The sequence below is a fragment of the Natrix helvetica genome, assembly GCF_964273705.1.
Source record: "Natrix helvetica genome assembly, chromosome: 6".
In the NCBI taxonomy this organism is placed as follows: Eukaryota; Metazoa; Chordata; class Lepidosauria; order Squamata; family Natricidae; genus Natrix; species Natrix helvetica.
The window spans coordinates 17,369,604-17,397,133 of NC_138553.1; the positions used below are offsets into that span (position 1 = coordinate 17,369,604).

Below are 27,530 nucleotides of genomic sequence, written 5' to 3' on the forward strand. Positions count from 1 at the left end.
TGTAATTTTGTAGTGCAGCACGGGTATCCAGCTAGTGAATGTATACATGAGAAAGCTTTCATGTCTTGTGATGTCAGGCCTGGGACAAGCTTGAGATATCACTAAAGAAAGAAAAATGCAGATGGTTCTTTGTCTACATAGGATAGCATATGAAAAGTAATTCACAAGAAAAGAGTTGCCTGCTCACATAAATTCCAATACTGCTAAAAACTCAACTATTACTTCTGAGAAAGAAGTGCTGCTTTTTGAAAAATACACTTCCGAATACTGATTCCTGAGTTTACGTGAGAGGAGGGAAGATGCACGTTAGGGATGCTTCAGATAAGATGTTTAATAAAATTCTGCAAAAATGCAAACAAGACACTTCCCTGTTTTGCCTAACACTCTATATGAGCTAGAACAGTTTTGAGGCTCAGTTCCAAAGCTTTGCATTCCTTCAACAGGTATCAGCAGCTTAGCAATTACTTGAGTTTCATGTGCTGGTGTTTTTTTTTTAGAGATGTAAATGGCCTGGATACTTCAGGGAGTCAGTAAATAAAAGGAGTGAAGGAAAGGAATAATATATTGAAAAGGATAGCTCTATAAAGTGAGAGGAAAAAAGCCAAATTGAGTTTGGGATACGGAATCGAAGGCCAAGCAAGTGGGGCTTTCTTTTACTTCCTTTTACTTTTATTGTAACCTTGTAATGTAGACTGGAACTCAGAAACTTTTTGCCTTGACAACAAAATGTCTATAACTTTTTAACCAGAAGATAAAAGGGGTTTTCTTTTGTGTGCTTGTAAACTTAATACAAAAAGCTCTTTCAAGTGTACCTTCTAGAAGTTTCAACCAGCTGAAATTGTATCTTTTCACAAGAGACTGTGATTCTATGATGCCTTTTCTCATGCCAACTTTTTTTTCCTTTTTCCTTTTAATACAATGCTCAGTTAAATGGTCAAGTGTGAGAAACACCTTAACCAGTCAGAAATGTAACACAGTCGTTAAGTGAAGGAGCAAACAGTTTATTGTAAAACACTTTCTTGTAAGAACGGGTAGCTATCCAAGAATAGTTTCCAGCAACTTTTTATTCCCTCAGCCCGAAGTGCAAGTCCCTCCCTTGCAATCCCATTTGAAAAGGACCACAAGTGCACAATTTCCCCAGAATGCCTAGTTCCCCTCTTTGTGAATTTCCCCATGTTTATCTTTCTCCCCACCCTTTACCCAATTCCCCCTGTGAGAAATGAAGCTCACACGCAAATTGTTGGAAATAACAAAATATTTTATTAGAACTTTTGCAAAAGCTGGTGGATCTCCAAGCGTACAAGCAAAAAAGAGATCACACCAGTTACAGATCTCAGTATTTTTTATACATTCCTATTTCCTGCCGCTTGTCCATCCTTCCTAGGTCCAGTTGATAGGCCCAGGTCAATCACATGCTAACGTCTGCCTATAACCTGCTATCACACCTAAATGTTTAAAATTAGTTAAGTTACCACCAAAACTTATATTGTATCTCACATACCCTTTCCCTATAACTACTGTGTCTTTCCTAAAATACAACCTACCCCAAAAGTAAGCCCTCCCCTGATTTTTTTGGGGGGGGGGTGAGCCTAATATAAGACCTACCCCAAATAAGCCCTAGTGAAGGGGTCACCTTGGCCCCTTAACCACAGCCCGCGGATCAGCTGATCCAGCGAGGACTGGGAGTTCTGTCTCTCTGGGTGCCTGGACATGTTTCCGGCAATGAGGCAAAAAACCATGCGGCCTATTGGAATCAGCTCCCCCTTGCCTCTAACCCGACTGCTGCTACTTTGAGAAAAGGAAGAAAAGGCAGGCAATTCTGAAAGATTGTGGGATGCACGTGCTTATGGTAGAAGCAAAGCGCAGCCTGTCCCTTTCAATCAAAAGTTTGTGTGTCAGAGAGAGAGAGAGAGAGAGAGAGAGAGAGAGAGAGAGAGAGAGAGAGAGAGAGAAACGACGGAGGGGAGTAACAAGAATTGCAGGCAATGCTGTTTGAAAGGGTTTCCTCTCCCAGCCTTATGGAGGACTCATCTTTGTTCAGATCTGATTCAGGTTGTGATTCAGAGAGAGCTCCGGCTTTGCCTTTTTGTTGGCATGGAGTCAAATTTAGTAATCCTAACTAACAGTATAACTGGGCAGGATGATTTCTTCCGCCCAATCAACTGTTCTTTTGTACTTTTTTATGCTGTACTGAATATAAAGGGAAATTTGAGCCTTTGTCACAGGTTCCTTCTTTTCATAGAGAGAAACCTTTTTGCTAGAGCAATAAAAGGTTATAAATGATCTTCCGCTTAGCTGACTAATTGGAAAGAATGTGCCGAGGCAGAATCTAGAGCCAATTTTGGCCCTCGGAACAGAGAATGGATAATTAGAAAGTGAACAGGCAAGTTAAAGGGGGAGGAGGGGAATAGGACTTTGTTTAATTTGTGAATGAAGCAGGAATCTAAATCAAATTGAATAGCCCTGACACTAAAATAATGTGAGGCTTGAGTGAATTTTCTACTTGTGTAGATATATAGGAGGCTGACTGAAAATGATTAGCACTCTAATGTGTAAATAGTTTAAGCCATCGAAAATTCAATATAAGAAATATCAATCTTAATTATGGTTTAAAATATCAATAATCATAATACTGGTGGTCCTTGAATTATAACCATAATTGAGCCTGTAAGTTGTGATGGTTGTTAAGCAAGGTGCCCATATCATCGCCTCACTTAATGATCCCCACAGTGTGCTTGGGTGGGGAAGGCCTAGAAAGGCCTGGTCCTGCCTGCCTGCCTGCCTCCCTAGTCCTCCCAAGGTTTCAGCCTCATGCTGTTCAACAAGCAGGCGCTATTCTCATGATCTTTGAAAAGCTTCTGTTTAAAGGACTGAATCCACTTAAAATGGAGTCTGCTTAAAAATAAAGCCTCGCATTGGCTGTCGGAACCAGCAGAAAAACAGAAAGATGTTTGAATGCTGGATGCAGGTGGTCCCTGGAGCTGTCTTGAGTGGCTGGGTTGGGAGCAGGCTGAGGCCTGGAAGCTGTAGTAGCCTCACATATGCCAGTAGCCTCTGCATCCATCTTGAGACTCTCTTGAGTGGTTAAGTGCCCACTTTAAAAAAAATGTATTTATTTGTATCAGCCTTTTATTGTTTTTTTCAAATAATTGAAGATTGCGAAAATATCAGCATCATGCCTTCCGCCTCTTTTACAAATGTGTGTCCCAGAATAATGTTGCAGGAGCCAATCTGGATCAGTCACTGGGACCAGATTTGTCTCACCAGATTCTGGTGAGAGAGAAATTTCCTAAGGATGGGCTCCAGCACAAGTCCGAAAGCTTGGAAGACTAAATTTCCGATTCCGGTGACCGACCCAGATTTGATCCCCCTCTTTTCCCCACAATAAAGATCCAGGAGGTGAGAGAGGGCTGAGAGAGAGTGTCTGGCTCAAAGTCACCCAGCTGGCTTTCATGGCTACGGTGGGACTTGAATTTATAGTCTCCCACTTACTGACCTAGGGTCTTAACCACTAGACCAAACTGGCTCTCCACTGGCAAATGCGCACTGGTAGACTCTGGAGCCGGCTTGAGGCTCTCTCAAGTGACTTGAGTTTCATGGATTGGGAGCAGGCTGAAGGCCTGTGGAGACCCAGCAGGGTGGGATATAAGAAGAAATAGGCAGGGGAGACCTTTGCAGCATCCCTGCAGTCAGTTGTTTAGTTGTACGGGTGATTGACTGCAGGGACTCTGCAGTGGTTGTAAATTTGAAAATAGGTTGTAAGTAGCTTTTGAGAATATCCATTGTAGTTTTGAATGGTTGCTAAGTACCTGGTTGTAAGTAAAGGATTACTTGCTTAGCATTTAGCTCCTTCATCCAGAATCAAGTATAACAATAAAAATATTTTGTGGGTGGTATCAAAGTGTTTGTTATGATAGAGAAGGCTCACTTCCTCAATAAAAAGCTAATCCAAATGTTAGAGATGTAACCCTAGTCTTGGCTTGGCAATGTATATAAGCCATGATTGTAACAAATGTATCTGTTACTTTAAATGCTAGAGAGATGTAATTGGATGCTAATTGCTTTAAGCAGCCATATAAGGAGGAAGGAACTATTACAGTCCCCCCATGGTTACTGATTCTCCTGATGGTTACTGACTGTTACTGTATGAGCTTTGTATTGGAAAGAAGACCGTGTATTGGATGGTGGCTAGTCTGTAACTAAGTTACCTGTCTACATGGTGAATTGTGAGTTGAGCAACTGTAACTTCAACGAGTTGTAAATAGACTGTATATACTTCAAGACTGCTGATAGTCTGTTTGGAGACTATTTATCCTATTTCTGTTACGCAGGTAAAGCTATTCTTTGTTTTACCTTCGGTGGCGGCTTATTCGTTACTAACTTCCGCTGCACAACTCTAGTCCCCTAATGGGGATAGACTTAACACCAAGTTTTGGGATAAGACTCAGATCTTGGCTAGCAAAATTAAATCCGAAGTGACAAGGCATAGATAGAAAGCAAAAATGATGAATTGCAGATATCATAGTTGAACATAAATTGCTGAAATAAGTTTTTGGATGAGATACTACCTTATGAATAGGTTAACACATGTTGCAAAAAACTGTTATGATTTGCCATTAAATTCTAAATTATAGTTTTCTTGAGTGTTATACAGCATTGCAAATGCTATTGCTATTTGGATACAGGAAATATCTTATGGCATCAGATATGCTCTGACTTGTGGTAAATACTATATAAAACCACTAATTCAGCATTGGTTGGTTTGTAAGCTTTGGGAGAGATCTTATGGGTATCAACGTTGTGATGTTGTTTGTATATACTAAAAATGAATATGCTGTTTGGGTGGCTATATAAATGTTTTAAACAAACAAACAGAAAAACAAATAAATAGGATAACAAATCTTATTATACAACAATTAGGATACCAATTAGATTTTTTTAAGAGGAGAAAAACTTCTAGCTTTCCCTTTTTGTGCATCTGTGCAACTTACAATATTTGTGAATAGGTTTTTTGTGCATCTGTGCAACTTACAATATTTGTAAACAATTAAGCTCACTAAGAAATCAAACTTTAAGTGACTATATTTACCATTCTATGTGAAGTATATATGGGAACCATTCTTGCTTAAATGTGATTAAACTACTATTGTGAATATATATTGTTAATTTTGCCAAAATCCGACCGTTGTGGAATGTGAAACTATTGAGATCTCTTAACTTTCCTATATTAGTGCTAGTGTTTAGAAATTCTTAAAATACTTTAATGTGGGATAGAATGATAGCAGAAATGTTCATTTAATTTATATGGGGCTGGGAAGAAATAGCTTATAAAATAGTGTTTTGATAAGGAGCTGTATGGTTTCATTTGATAGACCGAAATGAAATTGTATGATTTCTTTTTTCTCTTCTTAGATTCCTGAAAATCAAAAGAACTTTCAACACAATGGACTGGAATGTAGGGACAATCAATAAGATGCAAACACATGGATCCTACTTGATGCCCCAAGTTACTTCTGCTTCTATTACTTCCCAAACAAATGTCTTAATGCAGAATTTTTGTAATTCTGGAAATAGCCAAACCACAAATAGTCCATCAAACATGAAGCATATGTTGACAAACAAACGACAATTTCGAAATAATGGGGCTTCTAAAACCTTAAGGCCAGTATTTCCTAAAGTAGCAGTGTCTAAAACAAGTTTTGGACTAAACAATAATTTTTACAATTTGTCACCATCTTCACTTTCCACCGTGACAGTCCAAATGGCAGCTGATGTACAGAATCCAAATTTATCAAGGAACATGCATATCTCTTCCTCTGTGCCATTACAGGGAAGTACGGTTAATTCTGTGCAAAATACGCATCAAAAGACAAATGCATATATGGCCATGGGCAGTTTCAGTTATCAGACACCGCAGAATTGTTCAAATTCTATGGGAACCTCAGTTTATCAACAAGATCCCCTAAATACTTCATCTCCAAAAAGGGCCCTAACACAAATGCCCTACTATTTCATGAATGGGCCTGCTACCTCTCAAGCAGATGCTAGAGTGTCCCTTAACTCTGCATCAAATTATTATTTACCTCCTCAGCAAAATGTCCAATATCCTGATTACTCTTCGGCAAAGAAGTGCCCAAATTCAGCTATTCCAGTAACAATGCAATCACAACCCTATACTTCTGATCAAATAAATCCACCATATCCAATTTATTCTCATTATGATTACAGGAACGCAATCCAAGCTACTAATATAAATTCTTCACTATCAGACTTGATGGTCCCCATGCAAGTGAACCATGGACAATTTGTTCTGCAACAACCAACTGCAATTTTATCTAATGAAAAAGTTGAAAGTTGTCATAATTCTCTGATTGATCAAAATAGCAATTTATATTCTGTTCAGCCTGATCAGAAATCTCAACCTCTGTCATCCTGCACAGAAACAAATGTGGCAGGCCCCACTGCCTATAATGTAAGTGGACCAAAAACTACAATGCAGGTTTCTAATGAATCAGTAAAGTCATATGTTGATGTTGAAAATAATTTTTCTAACAGTATACCAACCACTACAACAGTTAAGGTTGCTGAACCTTTGCAACAAACAAATCAAACTTTGCAACTAGAAAAGAACATAAGTAATGAGAATTTATCTAAGGATAAATATAAAATAACTAGAGAGAGTTTATCACTAGATGTTCAAGCCTTGTATGAAATGAGAAATGCATTATTAAAACTTAAAGACAATTTTCGTTTAAAACAAAAAATATATTTATCTTCTCTACAGAGTGGGCAGACCTCTAATACGTCCATAAACAATAAAAATCATAATAATTCATTTCCTCATAATACCAACCCATCTGTAGAATGTACTGTCCAGCAAGTTCTCTCAGATAAAGTCACTCCAAATCAGTTTCCATCTAATTCACACAATTCTTCAGTTGTACCACAGAAAACAAAGTACCATTTATTGCCAATTCTGTGGCATATGCTGAAAGGTACTGATGATGAAAATATGTTACTTGCTGATGGTGGAGATAAATACCAAAATAAGCATTTCATTATTCAAGATAATTCATGTACTGATTCCAATGGTGATGCATTTGGAAATCCTGTTAATGCTAATGGAACTACTAAATTAAGCTATAAAATCTCTCCTGTTGGTTCTACTCAGGGAATAAGCATCATTCAATCTACTCATAATCAATTGGAGAAAATATCAGCTGTACCTAACAGTGACTTACTTAATTCTTCTAAACAGAATAAAGATTCAGAAAGTGGTGGTGTTCAGTATTTAAATGATAACATTCAGAGTTTAGTTCAGAATCCAGATGTTTCTCAGCAACCTTCCTCAATGAAAAATTCAATAAAAGAAGAACATCGTAATTCTATTCCTGCATGTCACATTCAGTATAGTGAAAATACTTGCCTTCAGAAACCTACGAATAGTGAAAAGATCGCTGATACATCTAGTTCTATCTCCAAAGGAGTTGAAGCTATAACTGGAACTCATGGTGTAGAAAGAACTTGTTCTTTGGAAGAACTGAAAACAAGCCTGGCTCTATGGAGAAATTGCCTCCCAAAATCCTTAAATGAACTAATAAATAGAAATATTGAATCTTCCAATGATGGGATAGATGGCAAGGTTACAGCAAATTTTTTGGAAAACCTCCCCAATATATTGACTCAAAATTACGACACTAAAACAGTTGAAAGGATTCAAATTCATGGTTCTTCATCTTTTGAAAAAAACCTTGATGGAGTAAATTCCAATTTGCCAAAAGGCTCTGAACCTCAAGTAGCTGTTGTTACTCCACGGATATTATCAAAAAATAACGATATGCAGAAAAATAATGAAATCATTTATCCAGCTACCGATATTGAAGAAGGCACTGTCCATACTTTAGCAAAAGTTATATCTACAAAATCAGATAGTAACGAGGAAAAAAGAACTATTTACTCACCTACAGATTCTTATAGATATTGTGATTTAAATGTGCATCAGGGAACAGACAAATCCACAGGAAAAAATAAAATAGTAAAAGTAGAAGTTGAAACAAATCACTCTTCTGAGTTAAATCAAGAGAAAACAAATTCCTCGCCACTTGGATTAAAACAATATGTCCTCAATTCAGGAGACCAACATCGATGTGAACTGATCACTAATCATTTAACTGCATCTTCTCAAAAATGTGTAACATCAAAAAAACATGGTCCAAATTTGTATGAATCCAACACTACTGCTGAAGTCGGGTTGAAAGATAGTATATTGCAAATATCTGGTGTATGTACTCTTGTACAGGGTGATGCATTTTATAATTCGCAAATAGCAGACATCTTTAATACTAGCCTTTTGAAACCTGGCAGAAAGCTTGAAACGTCAGGAGAACAAATGCCTTCTCTACCACACAATGAGGACGAATCTGGCCTTTTGAAAAATGATCCTGAAGTTGGGATGAGTTTTTCAGAGGAAGGCAGAGTTTTGCTACCATCAGAAAGTTTATCCAAAGACTTTGCAGGAAAACCTGAAGACATGCAAACATTAGGAAGCCCTCAGTGTGACAAAACCCCAGTGGAAACAAATGCAACCAACTCAGAGAAACAAAAGAACAATGACTTTTTAGAAGTTGCTTCACTTTCAGGAAAAAAAATCGAGCAAGATTTATCTTACAGTTGCAATACAGATTTGTCCAATGACAAGGTGTTTGAAAATCAGGAGAGTCTGTGTGAGACAAACAACATGTCCAGTATTAGAAAAGCAGGTGACTCAGAGCACACCCTGGATGAAGGCAAGGAAGCCCATTTGGGAAGCAGCACTGAATCCTCTGTAACGTTTTTGAACAATCAGCTAACTGAGCTTTCAAAAGAATTTCCCTACGGAATTGGTTATTTGAATATGGTAAAGGAAATAGAAAACAAAGATTCTATAACTATTCTGACAGAAAGAAAAGATAAAGAAAATACTATGAGCCATGAGAAAAGTCTTGTTCCTAGTGATGCAGTAGAGCAAATTAAAATAGTAATCCTAAATTCTCAACAGATGAGTGAAGTGTTTCCTGAATGCAGTCAACAATCTTCCAACAAGCTAGATAACCATGGAGGTGACCAGATGAGAATGGATTCAAAACATAAAGATATAGGACACTACGGGAAATCTAACCAGGATTTAAATGTTGACAGCAAAATTATCAGATCTGAAAGACTTGGAAAAACAGAACGGACATACTGCTGCTTGCCAGGATGGCTAGCTTCAAAATATAATGTGGAGCCTTGTTCATGCATGCTAGCTAAAGAACCTAGTTTGAAGGGAAAAACTGACCTGTATTCACAGACTAAAGAGAGATCAAAATCCGGTGAGTCTGATTGTAGCCTAAAAAATGAAGTACAGAATTCCATATTAGATGCAGGCAATAATATCTTTCTTTTGGGAGATCAGCGTAACAAAGCTTTAAACAAAAGTTTTGGATGTAAAGGAACGGAATCTCAAGTAAAGGAAGATAAACTACCCAAATCAGAGCAAGCAACTACTCCATGTTCTTTATTGGAAAAATCAAATTCACAAGAATCTAATAAGCGGGGTATAAAACATTCTCATTCTGCAGATTCCCGGTCTCTACAGAGAGAAAGAGTTGGAACTAATAAAATACACCAGAAGAAAAATGTTAGAAGGAATATCTCAAAAAGTGAAGCACAGTATCATTTAAATACAGACTTCAAAAAGATAATTATCAAAAAACTTGCCAAAAAGAAATTGGAGAAAAAGTCTTTTAATAAAACTCCGAAATCAAAAACAGATATTGATCGCCACAGAGGAATAGAAATTAAGCATAGTATCGATTTTGAAAAATACAAAATTAAACGAGATACTAGTGAAACACACATGATTAAAGGACCAATTTCAAGCAGGAATCTAAAGAGACAAATGATGAAGGAAAAAAACGTTAATGTATTGGAAACTCAGCCTAGTGATGTCATGCCCTCTTCAACATTAAATAGTGTTAGCTTTGCTTCTGAAAAACATGAAAATTCTGAGCCTAACTCTACCTTGGGCTCGCAAGAACATTCAAATAAAATGAAATTGAAAGATTTCGAGAAACAATACGGATACAAACAAGTACAATATAATGAACCTATTTGTCCTAAGCAGCCTGTTGAAAAAAATCTCACACAGCTTGTTAAAAGAATAAATCTAGAGAGATATGCATACAGAAAAGTTAAGAAAGATGCATGTCAAAGCTCACAAATTCACGATAATAGAATTCCTGCACCTCAGAATGAAGGAGATAATCCTTCCAACGTATTTGAAGTTCACTCTCCAGTCAAAGAAGGCACATTGGCTAGTAGTAACCCAGACAAGTGGTCTGTGAAATCACTTTCTGATAAAAAATGTTTTAAAAGAAAAAATAAACACACTGTTTTTCTGCAAAAGGAACAAAAGAAGAACTATTTGAACAGAGTTGCATTTAAACGGACTGCTCAGAAGACTATTCGTTTGACAAGCCTGGATTCTGTGCACTCCAAAGCTCTTTGGCATGTGAAATCAAGTAATGGAACTGAAGATTCTGAACCCCACCAGAAAGGCATGTCTGAAGCAGAGAGGCCACAAATGCTTGAATTCAAAATGTGTCCAGAAATATTATTTAGGAAGTCCACCTCTGAACAACAAACTTTAGAAGCAACAAAGCTTCCTGAAAAAAACAGGATACCTGTTACAGGTACAGTTGGGTTTCCTTTTAATCAGTAAACCATAATGGTATTTTCTTTTAAAAATATTACAAATGCAAGCTAATCCTGCATTTATATTGCTATGTCGAAAGTGTTAAATATCTATAAAATACCTTTTAATTTGGCTAGAAAGCTTTTTTTAATATTCTTCAATCAGTAGAAATCTGTAGCAAGATGCTAAAGATCTCAACACAACAGTAGCTAGTAGTATCTGTTACAGGTTTGGATTTCATTTGGCTATCATCTTGTTCTGATGAAAATTCCCTAAATTTCAAAAACTTAATATAACTAATAAAATATCATATATTTATATAGTTTGGGGTTTTAGCCACTAGGGCAAATATAGATAGTCCTTGATTTACAACCAGAGTTGAGCCCAAAATTGCTGTTGCTAAGTGAGGCAGTTAAGTGAATTTTGTTCCATCTTAACAATTTTTCTTGCCACAATTGTTAAGTGAATCACTGCAGTTGCTAAATTAGTAACAATGTTGTTAAGTGAATTTGGCTTCCACATTGACTTTGCTTGTCAGACGGTCACAAAAGGTGATCACATGACTGCATGACATTGCCATAAATTGTCATAAATATGAGTCAGTTTCCAAGCATCTGGATTTTTATTACATGACCATGGGGATGCTGCAATGGTTGTGTGAAAAATAGTCATAAGTCCCTTTTATCAGTCCTGTTGTTACTTCGAATGGTCACTAAATGAACTGTTGTAAGGCAAGGACTACTTGTATCTTAGCCTTTGGTACTATATGTAGTCAATCTGGCTTGCTTTTTTACATGCTCTTATCAAACAAGCTTCTAATTATTAATTACAGCAGTCAAAAGTAAAAGAGAAGATTGGTTAAATTACTGTCCCGTGAAAAGAAGAAAAACGGAAGAAAATGAAATTCAAGGTAACCATGTCTAAAACCTACCCATTTGATTTAGGAGGTGAACAGAAGTTTCATCAACACCAACTCAGATTGCCAAACAATACTTTGATCTTCCTTCTATTTCTATACTTTGAGTAACATCCCAGCAGATTGATATTTTTGGAATTACTTTTGCTAGACTAATCTAGCTATTGAAAATGAGATAGGTGGAATTAACGTAGTTAATCAATTGATAACAGGAGAGACTTGCAATCCTGCTTGTTGGCTTCTCAGAGAAATCTGGCTGGCTGCGGTGGATTAAAGATGCTTGGCTAAATAGACCTGCAGACCGAGCCAGATGGATTATTTGTAATTTGAATTTGAGGACTGTGCAGAAAACTTACTTGGTTTTATTTTATTATCTTCTCCAGGAGATAACGGTTGGTGTTGATTTTGGTAGTTGTTAATGTCATTCGGCTTTGGAAGCATAAAGCTTTGTGTTCCATGAAACCAGTGAAAAGCTGTGAGATTCCACCAGTGCATCCCACAGGCTTTACTGCAAGGAGAAAGTCCCAGTGTTTGCATGTCTACAGATAAGGGAAGGGATCAATATCAGATATGTGTGTGCCAGCTAAAAAGGAGATAATATAAAGTTGTTACAAATATATAAGGGCAGGCTCACAGTCCCCATAGAAGAGGAGGTGACAGAGTAGCTTTGTCCTGCTTGCTTCCACAGCTTTCAACAATTGAAACTGTTCCAGTTTTGGTTCATTCATACTATAATCTGCTTAGAATGGTCCCACTGAATTTTTGGTGTGAGAAAACAACCTCTCATATAAGAACAAGGAGACCATGAACAATAATAAAACATAGTTATTTGAAATACAATTGTATATAGAGTTTTGCAAAAGGATTCTCAATCATGAAAGATAGAAAGAGAATGTCAGATAGTTCTGAATACATGGCTTAAATATACTTTGGAGTAATAGTCCACCCCCTTACATACCGTATTTTTGGGAGTATAAGACATACCTTTTTTCCTCAGAAAAGGGGATGAAAATCTGGGTGCGTCTTATACACCGAATACAGCATTTTTTGCCTCCCGAAGCCCTGCCCCTTCATCAAAATGGCCATGCATAGCCTTATGGAGGCTTTCAGAGAGCTCCTGGGGGCTGGGGAGGGCAGAAATGAACAGGAAATGGGCCGCTTTTTGCCCCCCCAGCAGCACTCTATAAGCCTCCATAAGGCTATGCATGCAATTTTTTTGACAGAAAACGGGCCCATTTTCGCGAAAAGCGGGCATTTTTGGGAGGTTTGCAGAGTGCAAAAACTTTTTTCCCCTTTTGGAAAGCTCTTTAACTGATTGATGAGAATTACATTGGTCAAGTACTGTGCCAGCAGAAACACCTACCTATCTACTATATTTCTCTCTCGCTCTCTATTTCTCTCTCTCTATCCCTCTACCTTCCTACCTACCTAACTACCTACACACACTCTCCCTATCTACCTACTGTATTTCTCTCTCTCTCTATTTCTCTTTCTCTATCCCTTTACCTACCTACCTACCTACCTACCTACCTACCTACCTACCTACCTACTCTCTCTCCCTCCCTACCTACTGTATTTCTCTCTCTTTCTCTCCCTGTCTATCCCTCTATCTACCTACCTACTTTTTTAAAAAATTACCTCTTCAAAACCTTGGTGTGTCTTATACTTCGGTGTGTCTTATACTCCAAAAAATATGGTATCTGTGTTATATGATCTTTTGGTTACTCGGCAAACAAATTCCAGACCAAAAATCCCCTTATGGAATTCCCCTTGTCCTCATTTCACCATAATAGGACCATAACAAGACAATCCCATTATGGCAGTTTCTTGAAACTGACACTGGCTGGTTCCAGTAATGTCAGGCTAACCTGGTCTGGAACTTCTCAATCAACTTTATAGCCTTGTTTCTCCCCTAAGCGAACCCTTTACATAAGATCTTCTTTTAATGTGTTACAAAGGTGCTGCTTGAGTTATGAAAAGTGTAAATATGGAGTCTTTCAGGTTCTTTTCTTTTACAAGAATAACCCCATTTCTCTCATTTGGATACAATGCATTTGTTATCTGAATGAAGCAAAGCATACATTCTGTTTGCATGTTTCTTTTGTAAGACACCACCCTAAAATAACGCGGATGGTTTTGTTGCTCATTTTGCAGTTAATGATGACATCCCACTTGATGCTGCAATAAAAATATTGGAAGGAAACGAAGTATTCCATGGGTCCATGAAGGGTTCCAAAGCCACCTTTGAAACCTACCGGAAAATGCATCTAGAAAAAAGAAGCCAAAGCCTGGATAGCAGTCCCATAAGCTAGGAGCTTTCTTTTGTAAACAACACATTTTGGACTGCATGTGCTTATATTAATGTCCTGGTGACTCATGATGACTCAGGCCTGCAATAAGATGTGACTATAATCTATCTGACCTTCCATAATTTATTTCGTGCCTACCGGTATCTTAAGTATGTAATGATACTTACTTAAGTAGGTCGGTTTGCTAATTGTTGAATTCTGGAATGCGTTATAATTTCAACTGTTCAGAGATTTCGTTAGATACATTTAAGTTCAATATCCAGCCTGAGTTTCAGAAATGATGGCAATATCAGTTCAAAACGAGGCCAAATAGTTTGCATTTTTTATGTAGACGTTTTAAAGGAATGGAGCTGTATTTTATTAAATGTTGTGGAAATAATTAAAGCATTAATAAAAAATAGCAATAAGCCTTAGTAGGTTTATCAAGGAGCATTGGAGTTTATTAGCTGCTACCTGTTCTGTTGGGACATTAGAATCATACCAGAAAATCAGTCTTCACTTTACTGTACTGTAATCCATTTACATGCTGGGTTTTTGGGGGAAGGAGGGTTCCTAGGAAAAGCAAAAGGGCTATTTTTGAAATGGTTGCTATCATTTAAATGAAAATATATTTTAAAATTTTCATTCAGAACCCCTTTAACAAGCATTTCATTTGGACTCTTCCAGTTATTTTTACAAGACAAATCCCTCAGTAAGCTATATTAGCTAAATGTAACAGAAATGTGTGCCTAGAAACTTATCAGATTGAATGTTGTGCCTTTTATTGTTTGGCACTTTTGTTACTTTTTTATTTTATTTTGACAGCAATATGTATTTTCAGTAAATGTTTAGTCACTTTCAAATGGTATTATTTGTTTACAGAATTAAAAACACATTTATTTTTTACCATAAGTGGTTTTTGTGTATTTGTAAACAGCTGAAATTTTAAGTTGGTTGGCTAAGATTATAAATGACATCATTTTTTTTAAACAAAGTTTTATTGGTTTTTTTTAAAATTTACAGGGAAAAAGGTTATGGAAAGGTTACAAATTTTGGCAGTTGCGATGTGCGGTAGGTGCCCCCTCCCTCCATACTCAAAGTATACATTTACACAAAATTCATTACTAAATAATAACATATAGTCAGCATATAAATTCAATTAATAATTTCGGTCAACTTATGTCAAGCGGATTTTCTTATTCATTTTTGTGATATGAGTTTTCTCGGTATTGCCCCATCTCCCCCCGCTGGCAGAGCTCCGGCCCCTCCCGTGTCCTGTATATCTGTTGTAGAGTCATCTGGTTTTTCTAGGCGGGCTTTGTTTTTTTCCATAAAGGCCTGCGCCTCTATGGGTGTATTAATTCTAACTCTTGTGTCCTCCCAGAATACTAGCATACCTTCAGGCATCAGCCATCTGAACCACACCCCCTTCTGGTATAATTTATTCGCTAATTGCGAATAACTTTTTTTTTTTCCCCTCACTTTCTTGGGGATCTGTTTCAGAATGGTTATTTGCCTGTCTTGGTATTTCAAAGCTTGCCCCCTTTGTGCACTCAGAATTTCATCTCTTGTACTTTTTCTGAGGAACTTAATGTGTACCTCCCTGGGTACGTTGTGTGTTCTAGCATAAGCTGAGTTCACTCTATAAACCAAGTCTAGTTCCCACCCCATCTGTTGTTTCTCTTTCTGAATATATTCAGCCAAAATACTTGTCATAATGTCCCTTATGTCTTCATCATCTTTCTCCACTACATTTTGAAATCTAACCTAAAAGGACATTCTCTCAAATTCTATTTTCATCTGTTGGGTATCAATTTCTTTGTTCCCCTTCTGCACCCCCTCCATCCCCTCCCTCATCTCAGCCGTCCCACCCTCCAAAAGATCCAGTCTCTGTGAATTTTTATTAATTTGGGCCTGGTTCTCTTTAATTTCTTCTTTCATCTCTTTTAGTTGTCTTTTTATTTCCTCTTGTCCCTGTAGAAGTTGCTGAAACATTTGTTGAAATTCAGTCTCTGTAGTTTTAGGTTGCATCAAAGCTGTTATCGTTGATTGTGTACTCGGACTGGATGTTGTAGATGTAGGGGCAGAGGCAGCAAAGCCAGGCTTCCCAGGAGGTGGTTTTTTGGGAGGCATTGTTTGTGGAATAAAGAGTTCAGTCAATGCAGAGAGTGATCAGTCAGAGGGGTAGAACAGCCAGGAGAGTCCAGGAGACAGAAGGTCCAGGCAGAAGGGGATTTTTCTAGTCACACTGGCAATAAAGTTTTTCACGCCAGGGAGTCCAAAAGGTAGCAATCAACAAGAGATTTGTCTGAGTAGCACGGGGACAAAGACAGGAAGCCTGAAGTTTTAAAGGTGGAGTCAATTTTCACAGTTCATAAAGACAGCGGAAGTGTGCCATCTTGCCCTGCCAGCTTCGGGTTTAGAGGCATAACAAAGTTTTTAAAGTTTCCAAACTTTCCAGATCATCATTCCATTGTAGATTTAAGTTCAAAATTCGCCATTAGTAGGAGCGTGACATCATTAGTTGGCTCTCCCCCCTCCTCCTTCCCTTGGGGCTGAGAGCAAAATTGTTTCAAGCCGCCTATCTGAGGGGGGGGGAATCCCCCTCCCTCCAGCCACGCTTCTCCAGCCAAGCCGAAGGTGAAGTTTAGACTGCTGGCAATTTTTCCAAATTAGTAAAGGGAATGAGAGGGAGTTTTCGCCTCACCGCACCGCAGCCGCGTCCTTCTGCTTGTTTTTTTCTTCCGTTAGCCTCGCAGCGAAGACGCCGGAGCGTCCCCCATCATGCTCCCCAGTGCCTAGAGCGAGGCGGGGCCCCCCCGGTCGCCGCCGATCCAGGGGATCCCCCGCGGTGCCGCTCCTCCGGCAGGAGCCTCTACGGGGCGTCTTGTGCCCCCCAAGAAGTGGGGAGCCCACCGGGAAAGCGCCATCAGCCGCCGGAACCGGAAGTCAAGATTATAAATGACATCTTGTGCAAGATGATTCATCTCCAAAATCTATTTTTTAGTTCTACTTTCATAAAGGTTTGCTTTCTTGACTGAAAGTTTACAAAGCTTTTAAGCAAAAAAAAAAAAAAAAAACCCACACAAAGAAACACAACATAGTTAAATGATGTGTATGAGACTTCCAGTTTGGATGGTATAAGCACATTTCTTGCTATTCTCCTAATTACAGGATTTTTCAAATACCTGGCACCCAGTTCAAAAATCACAATATGTGTGCCAGAGAGAGTTCTTAGAATCTGTACTTTCTGGTAATTAAAAGAAAAAAAGTGACAAGAATGAATTATTTCAACAGCAAACAGGTATGTGATTACATGACTCAGCCTGGTATTTCCTCTGCTGGACACAAAATCACCAGAATTAAAGAAAGGTCACCATTATTTTTCCAGAATAGAAAACAACACAGAATAGAAACCTGTTTCAACTTTGTGGGATCATTCTCTGTCGAAAAAAAAAGGTAAACCACAGAGCTGCCCAAATCATGATGATTCTATTAATAACTTAAGTAAAAAGAAGTTCTGCACAGAAATAAACGGTTGAGTCCCAGTTTCAGTGTAATTATTGGCTTAAATTGCTCTGAGTAAAATGAATCCAGTGTTAGGCTGGGCCAACATTTTAAAGCTGCATCTTTCTATTTTTATTTTTCTGCTTCCTCAGTTTATACTTGACCCCTGCCTCTGCTCCAGTAAAATGAATCCTTCCTCAAAATCCCATTTCCTCCACTCTTTTTTAAACCTGCCTCTGTTCTTTTGTCATTGAATTAAATGTTCCCTACAGACTGTTAACTGCTGAAGTTCTCTATGTTAGTTTGCAAGCTAACTTGAATGCCAAGGGAATATCTTTAATGTTCATTTATAAAATATTGGATATTAACTGTAATTTCCTTTTTGGACTTCCAATATGCATTAGCTTGGTTCCAAAAATAGCGTTCAGTCCTATTCAATTCAGAGAGAACTGAAACTGATTGGTCCCAGTTTCTTTACTTTGTAGATAATATATATTCATATCTATCTCCTGCAGAGGATGAGGTCATGTAATAGGCTGTTGCTTCTATTTATTTGGTAGAGATTTTCTGATTCTTTTTTAGCTGTAGTTCTTTTTGGTAAATAAATCATTATTAAGTATGACTATATAATATTCAGATTAATAAATTTAAGAGTGGATTTTCACACCGATCGTGTTAAATAAACATAACCTGCATCGTCATTGATAAGAATTCTTGGAATTGAAATCCATACATTTAGAAGTTTTCAAAACTTGCAAACAGTGAAAAAAGGAAATAGCTGTATTATCTCCATATGTCACATATGTCATATATGACATATTTCATATTCTCACCCTTATCTTTTTGACAGTTCCTTTAAAATCCAAGCTATATGGGAAACTTTTTTTTAAAGTAATACCTATTCAATCACTTTATTCAGTGTGAATGATTAAAACCACCACTTCCTCTAAAATCTCATTGAATGAGATAAGAGTGATGAACAATGCAAAAGCCAGATAGGAAACCACTTTAAGCTTTAGTCAACTTCATTTTTTAAATTTTATTAAAGAGAAAACACAAGCTAAAAAAAGGAGTAAAAACAGCAAAGTGGAATAATAGGATTTTTCTATAAAAGAATAGAAAAAAATGAAAGAAAACTAGGTAGTAAAAAAAAAAAGATATATAAAGGAGTGGATCCCAGCCTTCATCACAAAAAGTACAAACAATTTTAGTAACTTTTCACCTCTTAAATTACAAAAATGATTGTGTCTTCCCATATCCCCTCCATTATTTGTAAACAAATCCATAAAATATTGTCATTTCCGTCTTGGTGTCAGCAATAATCCATGAAGGGTTACCAGAAATAGCATTTTATATATATATATTTCCTATTTCTTAACCATCCATCTCCCTCAGGGTTAAACATATATTTATATTTTAACCTATCAAAAAGACAAAACTTTATATTTCTCCCATTTACTTCTAACAATCTGTATCTTTAGTCCTTTCAAATAACGTCATATAACTGTCAAGCCTGAAGCTGATCTGGCTGTGGCCATTTTTCTTTTCTGAGAGTTTTTTTCCCTATCGGGTTTTCTTTTCACATGGCTTCGGGTTGACACAGTTTGGAGCTGAAGGGGAGGTAGAGCTAGGTGGGGTTTTGTAACATAGTTCTCCAGTGAGACATTCCAACGGCTGGCTGGCCAAAAGAGGAGGGGAGAGGTAAACAGGCAACCAGCCAGTATCCAGATTGGACAATGTGATTTATTGTTTTGAGAAGACAGGAGATTTTTACTTTTTAATGTGGTGGAAAGCACCGGAATATTCATAGCTGGCTTTCCACCAGATTGTGTGCCAAGATGGTATCTCCTTTTTGTTCCTGACAAACAGCCTTCCCCCTGCCTCAATCACTCCACACTAGATGTTACAGGGGAGGAAAAACGAGGCTGCTTCCTTACGTGTAGCCTTGACGACCTCTGAGCCTCCCTTTGCTCCATTCTCAGCTGTGGATCTGGTGGGGGGAGGAAGCTGTTCCTCATCAAAGTGATCAGTAGCCTTTAATCATCAGTGGCCTTTGGTAGCTGGTCTTCTCATGCAGGCGGCTATCTAGTTGACTGTCCTCCCCACCAGGGGTGGGTTCCGTCAGGCACTACTGCCGGTTCGCTTGTGAGCGCTTCACATGCACACTTGATGTGCACTGCGGGTGCATGCGCAGTGCAATTAAAATAGTTCTGCGCATACGCAGAACCCAAAAACAAGATGGCAGCACCTACAGCGCCCCCCCCAGAGAACCAGTTCAGGGGTGTGGCAGGCCTGGGTCGCTGCTGGTTCCAGCAACCTGGGCCACCAAACCACTACTGGTTCAGCCGAACCCCTCCAAACTGGTAGTGAGGCAGCAGGAAGAGACCGTACCTATATTAGCCAGTCAACCTTTAAGTATAGTAGGCCCCTGCTTTCTGTTGAAGACTAATCAGATAGGCAAGTCAGCATATTAATTGTAGCCAGCATATTAATTGACTAATGATATCTCTTCAGGCTTATTACAAATTTTACTGGAATGTGTTGCAATTAGCTTCTATGGAAGAACACAGGAAACTAATGTCTGTGTGAGGTACAATGCGCCGGAAAAAACATGTTAATAGAGGATAGCATGTCTAGCTGCTGATATATTCCTGCTGCTGGTATATCAGTTTTTCACTCCCTTTCCTGTAACTTCCCTGAAATCTTGCAAAATGCAATTTCTGTATCTTCTGTAAAATGTATGTTTTGCCTACGAACAAATATGCAATGTATACTCCATTCTTCCGATGAACAAATATCTGTATGAACAGGAGGATATTCTAGGAGGATATAAAACTCCTGTCCTGAACAAAGCCAGGACAGTTCAGAATTTGGTGTATGAACACGCTGAACTCAGATGCATCAATAAACCTGTCTTCTCTTGCACCTTCATGGTCTCACGTCCTGTCTTTGGCGTGCATTGAGGTACAGGCCCCAATCCGCCGCTACAGTAGGAACCCACCACTGGTCCCCACGCCAGACAGGCCTGGGACTGCATTGTCCTTGGGCTCTCCGGGTATTATGGGGAAACCATGCCATCCCTATTGGAGGGTCCAACTCAGCGGTTCGGACCGGTTCAGCTGAATCAGTAGTGGTTTGGCAGCTTGGGTCACTGGAACCCGCAGCGACCCAGGCCTGCCACACCCCTGAACCGGTTCTCCGGGCAGCACCTATGGTGCCACCATCTTATTTTTCGGTTCTGCGCATGCGTAGAACAATTTTAATCGCACTATGCACAGCGTGCATAAAGTGCATGCTGTGTGCACACGAACGAACTGGCAGTAGTGCCTGCCCGAACCCACCATGGTCCAACTCATCCTGTACAGCATTCCTAAAGACGGGGAAGTACTATAAAGAGAGCAGAGCAGAGCAGAAGTTCAAATACAACAACTTTTACCCAAATCTGGATCCATTTCATTGCAGCATCTCATTCTGTAGTCCTTAAAATCCTATCTGACCTTTTTTTTAATAAATATTTTTTTAAAATTTTTGAATAAACACAGACAAAACACACACAAAAATCCCACAAAACGATCTTCCATTACAAATTGTAGAAAGTGTTTTGATTGGTTACAAAAACCTCCGTGCATCCCTTCCACAGTCATCACCTACAATTCATATCAAATCATATATTTTAAATCAAATATATTTATATATATTATTATCATCATACCTCAACCTTCATTTGACTATAATTGTTTTTACGTCCTTTTATATAAAATATTCCAGATTTAAAGCAAAACCATATAATAGCATTCCATTAGCTCTTCCCAATATCATCCAGTAACATTACATCTTTATAACATGTTCTAAATAAAAATTGGTTATATTTAATAACAGAGTTTCTAAACCTCCTTTTGTAGTCACCATTTGCAATTTGCATCAAATTTCCTCTTATCGAACCAATACATATATATGCATTATCATTATCAATAAATTATTTAACTGTATCCATTATCACTTCATTTTATACATAATGCTCTAAATTTAACTAAATTTGACTTAATTTTGTATTATAAGCTTTCATTACATCAACCTGTGTCTTTCCAGTAATAGTGCAGTCTTATGTCTCTTGCCATTTGTGGCATTAGTATTCTGGTTATTTCCTTAGTAAGTTTTGTATGGACTTCTCTTTGCAACTTATTGCTTATTGCATATTTTGTATAAGCTTGAAACTCTCCATCTGCTTCTTCGATCAGCTTATCTTTGGTTATCACTAGTGCTTCTGACAAAATTTCTCTCCTCAGTTCTGTCAATTCTCTCTTTTCTTCTTCTATACTTTGAAATCTGGGGTAGAGCTCCAGTCCATCTATCTCCCCTTTCCATATTCCACTCTTTCCATTTCCAACCACGCTCAGTTCACTGTCAGTATCAACAATTTTCTTGTCTCTTCATTTGATGAACATCCTCAATTTTTCCATCAAATTTTACTGTTCTACGATTTATGTTCTCCAATCTCTTTTCAATTTTCTCTGTTACTTCTAATAATTTTTAAATTTCAAACATAATCTTTTGCAATGTTAAGGTTCTTTTCCATGTTACGCCATTCTTCCAACTTGTAAACACTGCCACTCTGGCATTCAAAACTTTTTATTAAATTTAAAACAAGTTCATTTATAATCTTTCAAGACAAGGCTTTGTTTTCACTCCACTCCAGCTGCCAATAAAGTTCCTGAAGAGCACCTGTATAAATAATCCATGCTCTTCTCACTATCACTCTCTGTAAACAAGCTGAGGAACCTTGAAATGCAAAGTCAAATGATCAAAGAAAAAAAAGAAAAGACAATATTTCCAAGCCTTTCAAGCCTCCAGCCTCCAAGTGGCAGTATTACTTCCTTTCCCTCTTTTATTACAGCCCTCTTTGTATTCCTTTTATATCTTCTTTATATTCCAGGCTTAAAGAAAACAAAATTCTTAAATGAACCAAAAAAAGCCATCCAATCCAGCATTATAAAAATAAGGGAAAAGATTTTAATCCGTAGATATAAAAAAAGAACATAAAAAGTAGAAGAAAAACTAATCTGTTCAATTTAAAGAATAGGAAACATTTGCAAAAGTTCCATCCGTAAAAGAAAATTTAAAAAAAGGATAACACACTGTCTAGTGTAGCTTAATTTTGCTGCTTGTTCTCTTCTGTTTTCAAATTTAATTTAGCTTTAATTTTTTGGAGGGGGGTGGTCTCTTTTATAATAATAAGATTTCCTCACCAGATGGACACACTTTCTCTTTCCGTTTTCCTCCCGTTCTGGAGCTGTCCCAACTTCAGCAGCTTCAATGGCTGCGCTTCTGTTGCCGGCAAAAAAAGATTCTCCTAGATCAATCAAGGACTTTGTGGTGTCCCTGAGATCAGCAGGACGTATTCTTCCCTGTCACCATCTCTTCAGGACAGTTTAGGTCCAAAAGGACCATCCAGCAGCAAAATATCGATTGCAATCTTGGAGCTCCAAGATCGCACATCGTGTCGTTGCGACGTCAGCTCCTCCTATCTGACCTTGATTGCTGAAAATTGACAGAATAATTCCCATTTTGAGATAGGAAACACATAAATAGCATAGTTCACAATCTTTTTCTAATAGTTCTTACAATTGCAATTTCCTGCTAAGGCGTCCACACGTTTCCAGGAAAAAATTGCACTCTAGCACTGACAAGTTCTATGTTGGATTAGAACAATTATTATTTTCAGGTTTTGGACAGGATGTGAAAGGTCTACAAAACTCCATACCAACAATTGTGAGACAGAAAACAACTAAGACAAGAATGGGTAAAATAAAAGATACACAATATGCCGAAAAGGATTACAGGATATTATTGTCAATTCCACTAGATGACGGTATAGTTGCTGCGTTCCGTACTAGGGAAATTTCTGTTTATGAAAGCTATTTTGTGTTAAAGGAAGGATGAATTTCTGAAGCATCAGAATAATCCATCCTGGCATTACGAGGAATTAGTAAACATAGCAGTGAGTGAACGTGTAAAATAAAGATTAAAAACACCCCATACGCTGTGCAATCTAAGTTAATGATTGATTTTTCATTTAATTGGCATGCAGGCTAAACTTTAGTCCTTGTATTTATGATCATTACAGCATCCCCCAGTCATGTGATCGATACCCGGGTACTTAATAGCTGGCTTCCAGTAAGCAGAGTCAACTGAGAAGCTGGCCTTAAAATGGCAAGTGGCAGTCACATGATGTCTTATTTAACAACCTAAGGGATTTGATTGACGTCTGTAGCAAAAGTAAAGTCATAACATCCCAATCCTGTGATGCTTTACTTAGTGTTGCCAGTCCCAGCTGTAGTTGCTAAACAAGGACTATCCATAATCCTTTTTCGGACACTATAACAAGCCTCAAATTTAAGATGATCTCATGCTGACAGGCTGAATGGATAGAAGTTATCTTTTACAAAAAACAAAAACTTCCCCACTCAGTTACATTTTGAGGGGAAACAATAATAGTAGAATATAATATACTGGAATAATATAATTAGTGGAAACTTGTTATTCTGTTCTGTAAACCTTTGCTTCAGCTAAACATCTGTTTCCTGTAACACATATCTACTGCATTAGGCCCAGTAGGCAAATTCACAATTTTTACTACTGGTTCTGTGGGTGTGGCTTGGTGGGCATAGAAGGGGAAGGATACTGTAAAGTCTCCATTTCCACCCTACTCCAGGGGAAGGTTACTGCAAAATCCCCATTTCCTCCCTATTCACCTGGGACTCGGGAGGCAGAGAATAGACTGGCGGAGCCAATCAGAGGTGGTATTTACCGGGTCTCCGAACTACTCATAATTTCCACTACCGGTTCTCCTGAACTGGTCAGAACCTGCTGAATATCACCTCTGATTAGGCCTCTGTAAAGTATTTCCTGTAACACATATATGCTGCATTAGGCCTCTGTAAAGTATTTTGTATCTGTCAAACATATGTTCCTGCCACCAGGAGAGATTAAGACTGAACCCCTATCAATCTTAATCTTGTGTTTCCCCTGCCATCCTGAGCCTGGCACCTATCTCGGGTTGGAGCTGCATACATCATTGTCAGGATTCACGCAGCGGATACATATGGAGGTACCTTGTTCCATTTTACACCTCAGCTCTAACATACACTTTTGTTCTGTTTTGTTAGGCGCCTAATTCCATTCCCCGTAGCAGCACGGGGCCTAGTAGCAAATGGGGAGAAGAGAACAAAGGAATACCCAAGGACGAGGTAAATTTGATGGGAGGGGGGGCATTTATCTTTTGTAGGACTATGAGGAATGTGAAAACCTAAATCAGGAGGTCGGAATTGGGGACCAAGCTGATGTTTCATAAGGTATAAAAAGGACGCCATACCTTCTCTAAGGTGTGCCTTTCCTTTCATGTCTCTTTTGTGTATGTTTGGAATGATTTACCCAGCTCTTTGCTTTGATCAAATTAAACCCTGATTCTTTTTCAAGCCTCCGATTAAGTTCTTCTTTTGGCTCATTGTTCACTTAAGCTCATTGCCAAACTTTATAATTCCTTTTCAAACATAGGAAAACTTTTTCATTTCCCTGCGGGGTCATTCAGAAGGTATCTTCAGCCTTTAAATGATTGCTGGTTTATGTTTTAGACTCAGGATATTTAAAAAATGGAATATTTTTATTGACAAGGCAAAGCAATCTTCAGCTTCTGTAAAGAGGATGGCTTTTCGCCAGAGGCCAGCAGAGCTGGCAGCAGAGTCGGACAGTGAGGAGGTTGGGGAGGAACATGGGCCAGTTCTGGGGGTTGAGGAAAGCTCAGACAAGGACTCTGCGTCAGAGGCAGAGAGAGAGTTAGATTGTGAAGTTTCCAAGAGTTGCACTACCGTATTTATTGGAGTATAACGCGCACACTTGTATAACGCGCACCCCTAATTTTCGATTAAAAATCAGTATAAAATTTTGTTTCACACCAAGCATTGTAATTGACAAAAAAACATTGTTGAGCACGTGCGGCCATGATAAAAATCATTTATTGACAACGTAAACTGGTATAAACACAATACCGAAATAAATAAATGCCGTCCATTTTATTGCTGATGCCGTAACGTGTGAGCGAGGCAAGGAAATGAAGCGGCGACCATACAGCGGATAATAAGAATTCTCACCCCCAGTTCGAGCCGCCCACTGTACGCGACGAGGGGACTTTTTTTTTTCTTCGCCCTCCCGTACAGTGAGCGGCTGCAGCCCGGAAAAGGCGCAGTGCGAATTTACAATTCGCCTGCGCCCACAATGGACCGGCTGCCACTGCCACCCCACCCCAGCCCTCGTTTATAACGCACACCCAAACTTTGATTTCTTTTTTTGGTAGAAAATTTTGCGCGTTATACTCGAATAAATACGGTAATTCATTTATGAGCACCGAGACAAGGTTAAAAAAAAAACCATTCAGTTAATAATAATAATAATAATAATTTAAATTTATTAGCCGCTCCCTTTCCGAAAAGGACTCGGGGCGGCGTACAATGGAGTAAAAAACATATAACATTTACATAAATCCATGACATACATAAGTACAAAGACACACATGTTCGGAGGAGGTTAACAGATACAATACATAGACAATTAAAAACCATTAAAATACCCTAATTACAAAACCCCATGTACAATCCAAATTCAAAATGTTAAAAAACAGACAGTCAGGAGGAGTACGAGAAAATTACGGTTGAGCCAGGCCAGATAGTTGGAAGAGGTGGGTTTTCAGTTGTACACGGAAGGAGCGGAGATCGGAAGTAATCCTGATGTCCCGGGGGAGGTCATTCCACAGGGCTGGGCCCATCACAGAGAAGGCTCTGCTCCTGGGTGTCGCCCCCCGACACTGTTTGGCGGTCGGCACCCGGAGAAGTCCCTCTCTGTGAGAGCGGATTGGTCGTAGGGATGTGTGGGGCAGGATGCGATCCTGCATGTAACTAGGCCCTGTGCCATGGAGCGCTTTAAAGATCATAATCAAGACCTTGAAACGCACTCGGAAGACCACAGGAAGCCAGTGCAGCTCGCGCAGGAGAGGTGTTACAGGGGAGAATCTAGTCCTCCCCATGATCACCCGCGCGGCCGCATTCTGGACCAACTGTAGTCTCCGAGTGCATCTCAAAGGAAGCCCCATGTAGAGAGCATTGCAGTAGTCCAGGCGAGACGTCACCAGCGCATGGGTGACTGTGCGTAGGGCATCCCGGTCCAATAAGGGGCGCAATTGGCGCATCAGGCGAACCTGATGGAACGCCCCCCTTGCCACGGCTGTTACATGGTCATCCATGGACAGCCGGGCATCCAGGAGGACGCCCAAATTGCGCACCTGTTCCATAGGGGCTAGTTGCACGCCCCCAATGGCCAGAGATGGAAACACCTGGTTGAACCGGGGCGCCGGAAGCCACAGCCACTCCGTCTTGGAAGGGTTGAGTTAGGCAGAAGAACAGCTGGAGCCTGTTCCCAGTGTGCGCGTGCGCAGAGCTGCCAGAACACAAGAACAACTAAGAAAGCAGGGTCAACTTAAGAGTAAAGCCAGACCTTGGAAACAAAAGAGGAACTAACGGGGAGTGGGCTTTTGCAGGAAACTATTCGTTCATTGGGTCTGGAAAATTCTGTTTGTGCCAAGTTTTGCTTTGCCCTGCGTTTTGGAAACTAGTTACAGTATCTGGCAACGCTCTAAATGAGATAAGGTGCGTGTGGATAAACATTCCTCTTAAAAGCCTATTTGATATGACTTGCTGACTGTGAATGAAAGGAATTCGCAGTTGTGTAAATAAAAGAGGTTTTGTCGGGAACAAGATGTTGCTTCTTGCTTTCTAAGGAAGCCTGAGTCAGAACACTTCTACTCAATCAAACTGTAGTGTTAAGGATGATGATGAAGGAATAAGCAATTCCCAGGTTAAAGATGGCATTGTGTAAAATATACAGCCACTATTCATTTTCAAACTTACCTGAAGTTATACTAAGTATCTATTAACTTTGGGGGAAGGTGAAAACCCTTGGGTTTAATCTCTTGTGAATATATAAACATGCCTGACAACTTTACGGTACAAAAGCCCACTAACTGTTGTGCATGTGGCCTCATTCCTGACTGCAATCA

General features: G+C 38.9%; 1 protein-coding gene across 2 annotated transcripts in view; it reads left to right on the top strand.

The window, feature by feature from the left end:
- The window catches only part of RESF1 (retroelement silencing factor 1), a 32,593-nt gene extending 17,763 nt beyond the window's left edge, over window positions 1-14,830 (top strand). For both annotated transcript variants that reach the window (XM_081956642.1, XM_081956643.1), the window contains exons 4-6: window positions 5,413-10,712; window positions 11,547-11,624; window positions 13,785-14,830. In XM_081956642.1, the coding sequence (XP_081812768.1) occupies window positions 5,444-10,712; window positions 11,547-11,624; window positions 13,785-13,942 (5,505 nt within the window). In that variant the 5' untranslated portion in view covers window positions 5,413-5,443 and the 3' untranslated portion in view covers window positions 13,943-14,830. The remainder of the gene's footprint in view (window positions 1-5,412; window positions 10,713-11,546; window positions 11,625-13,784) is intronic.
- The last annotated feature ends 12,700 nt before the right edge of the window (window positions 14,831-27,530 follow it).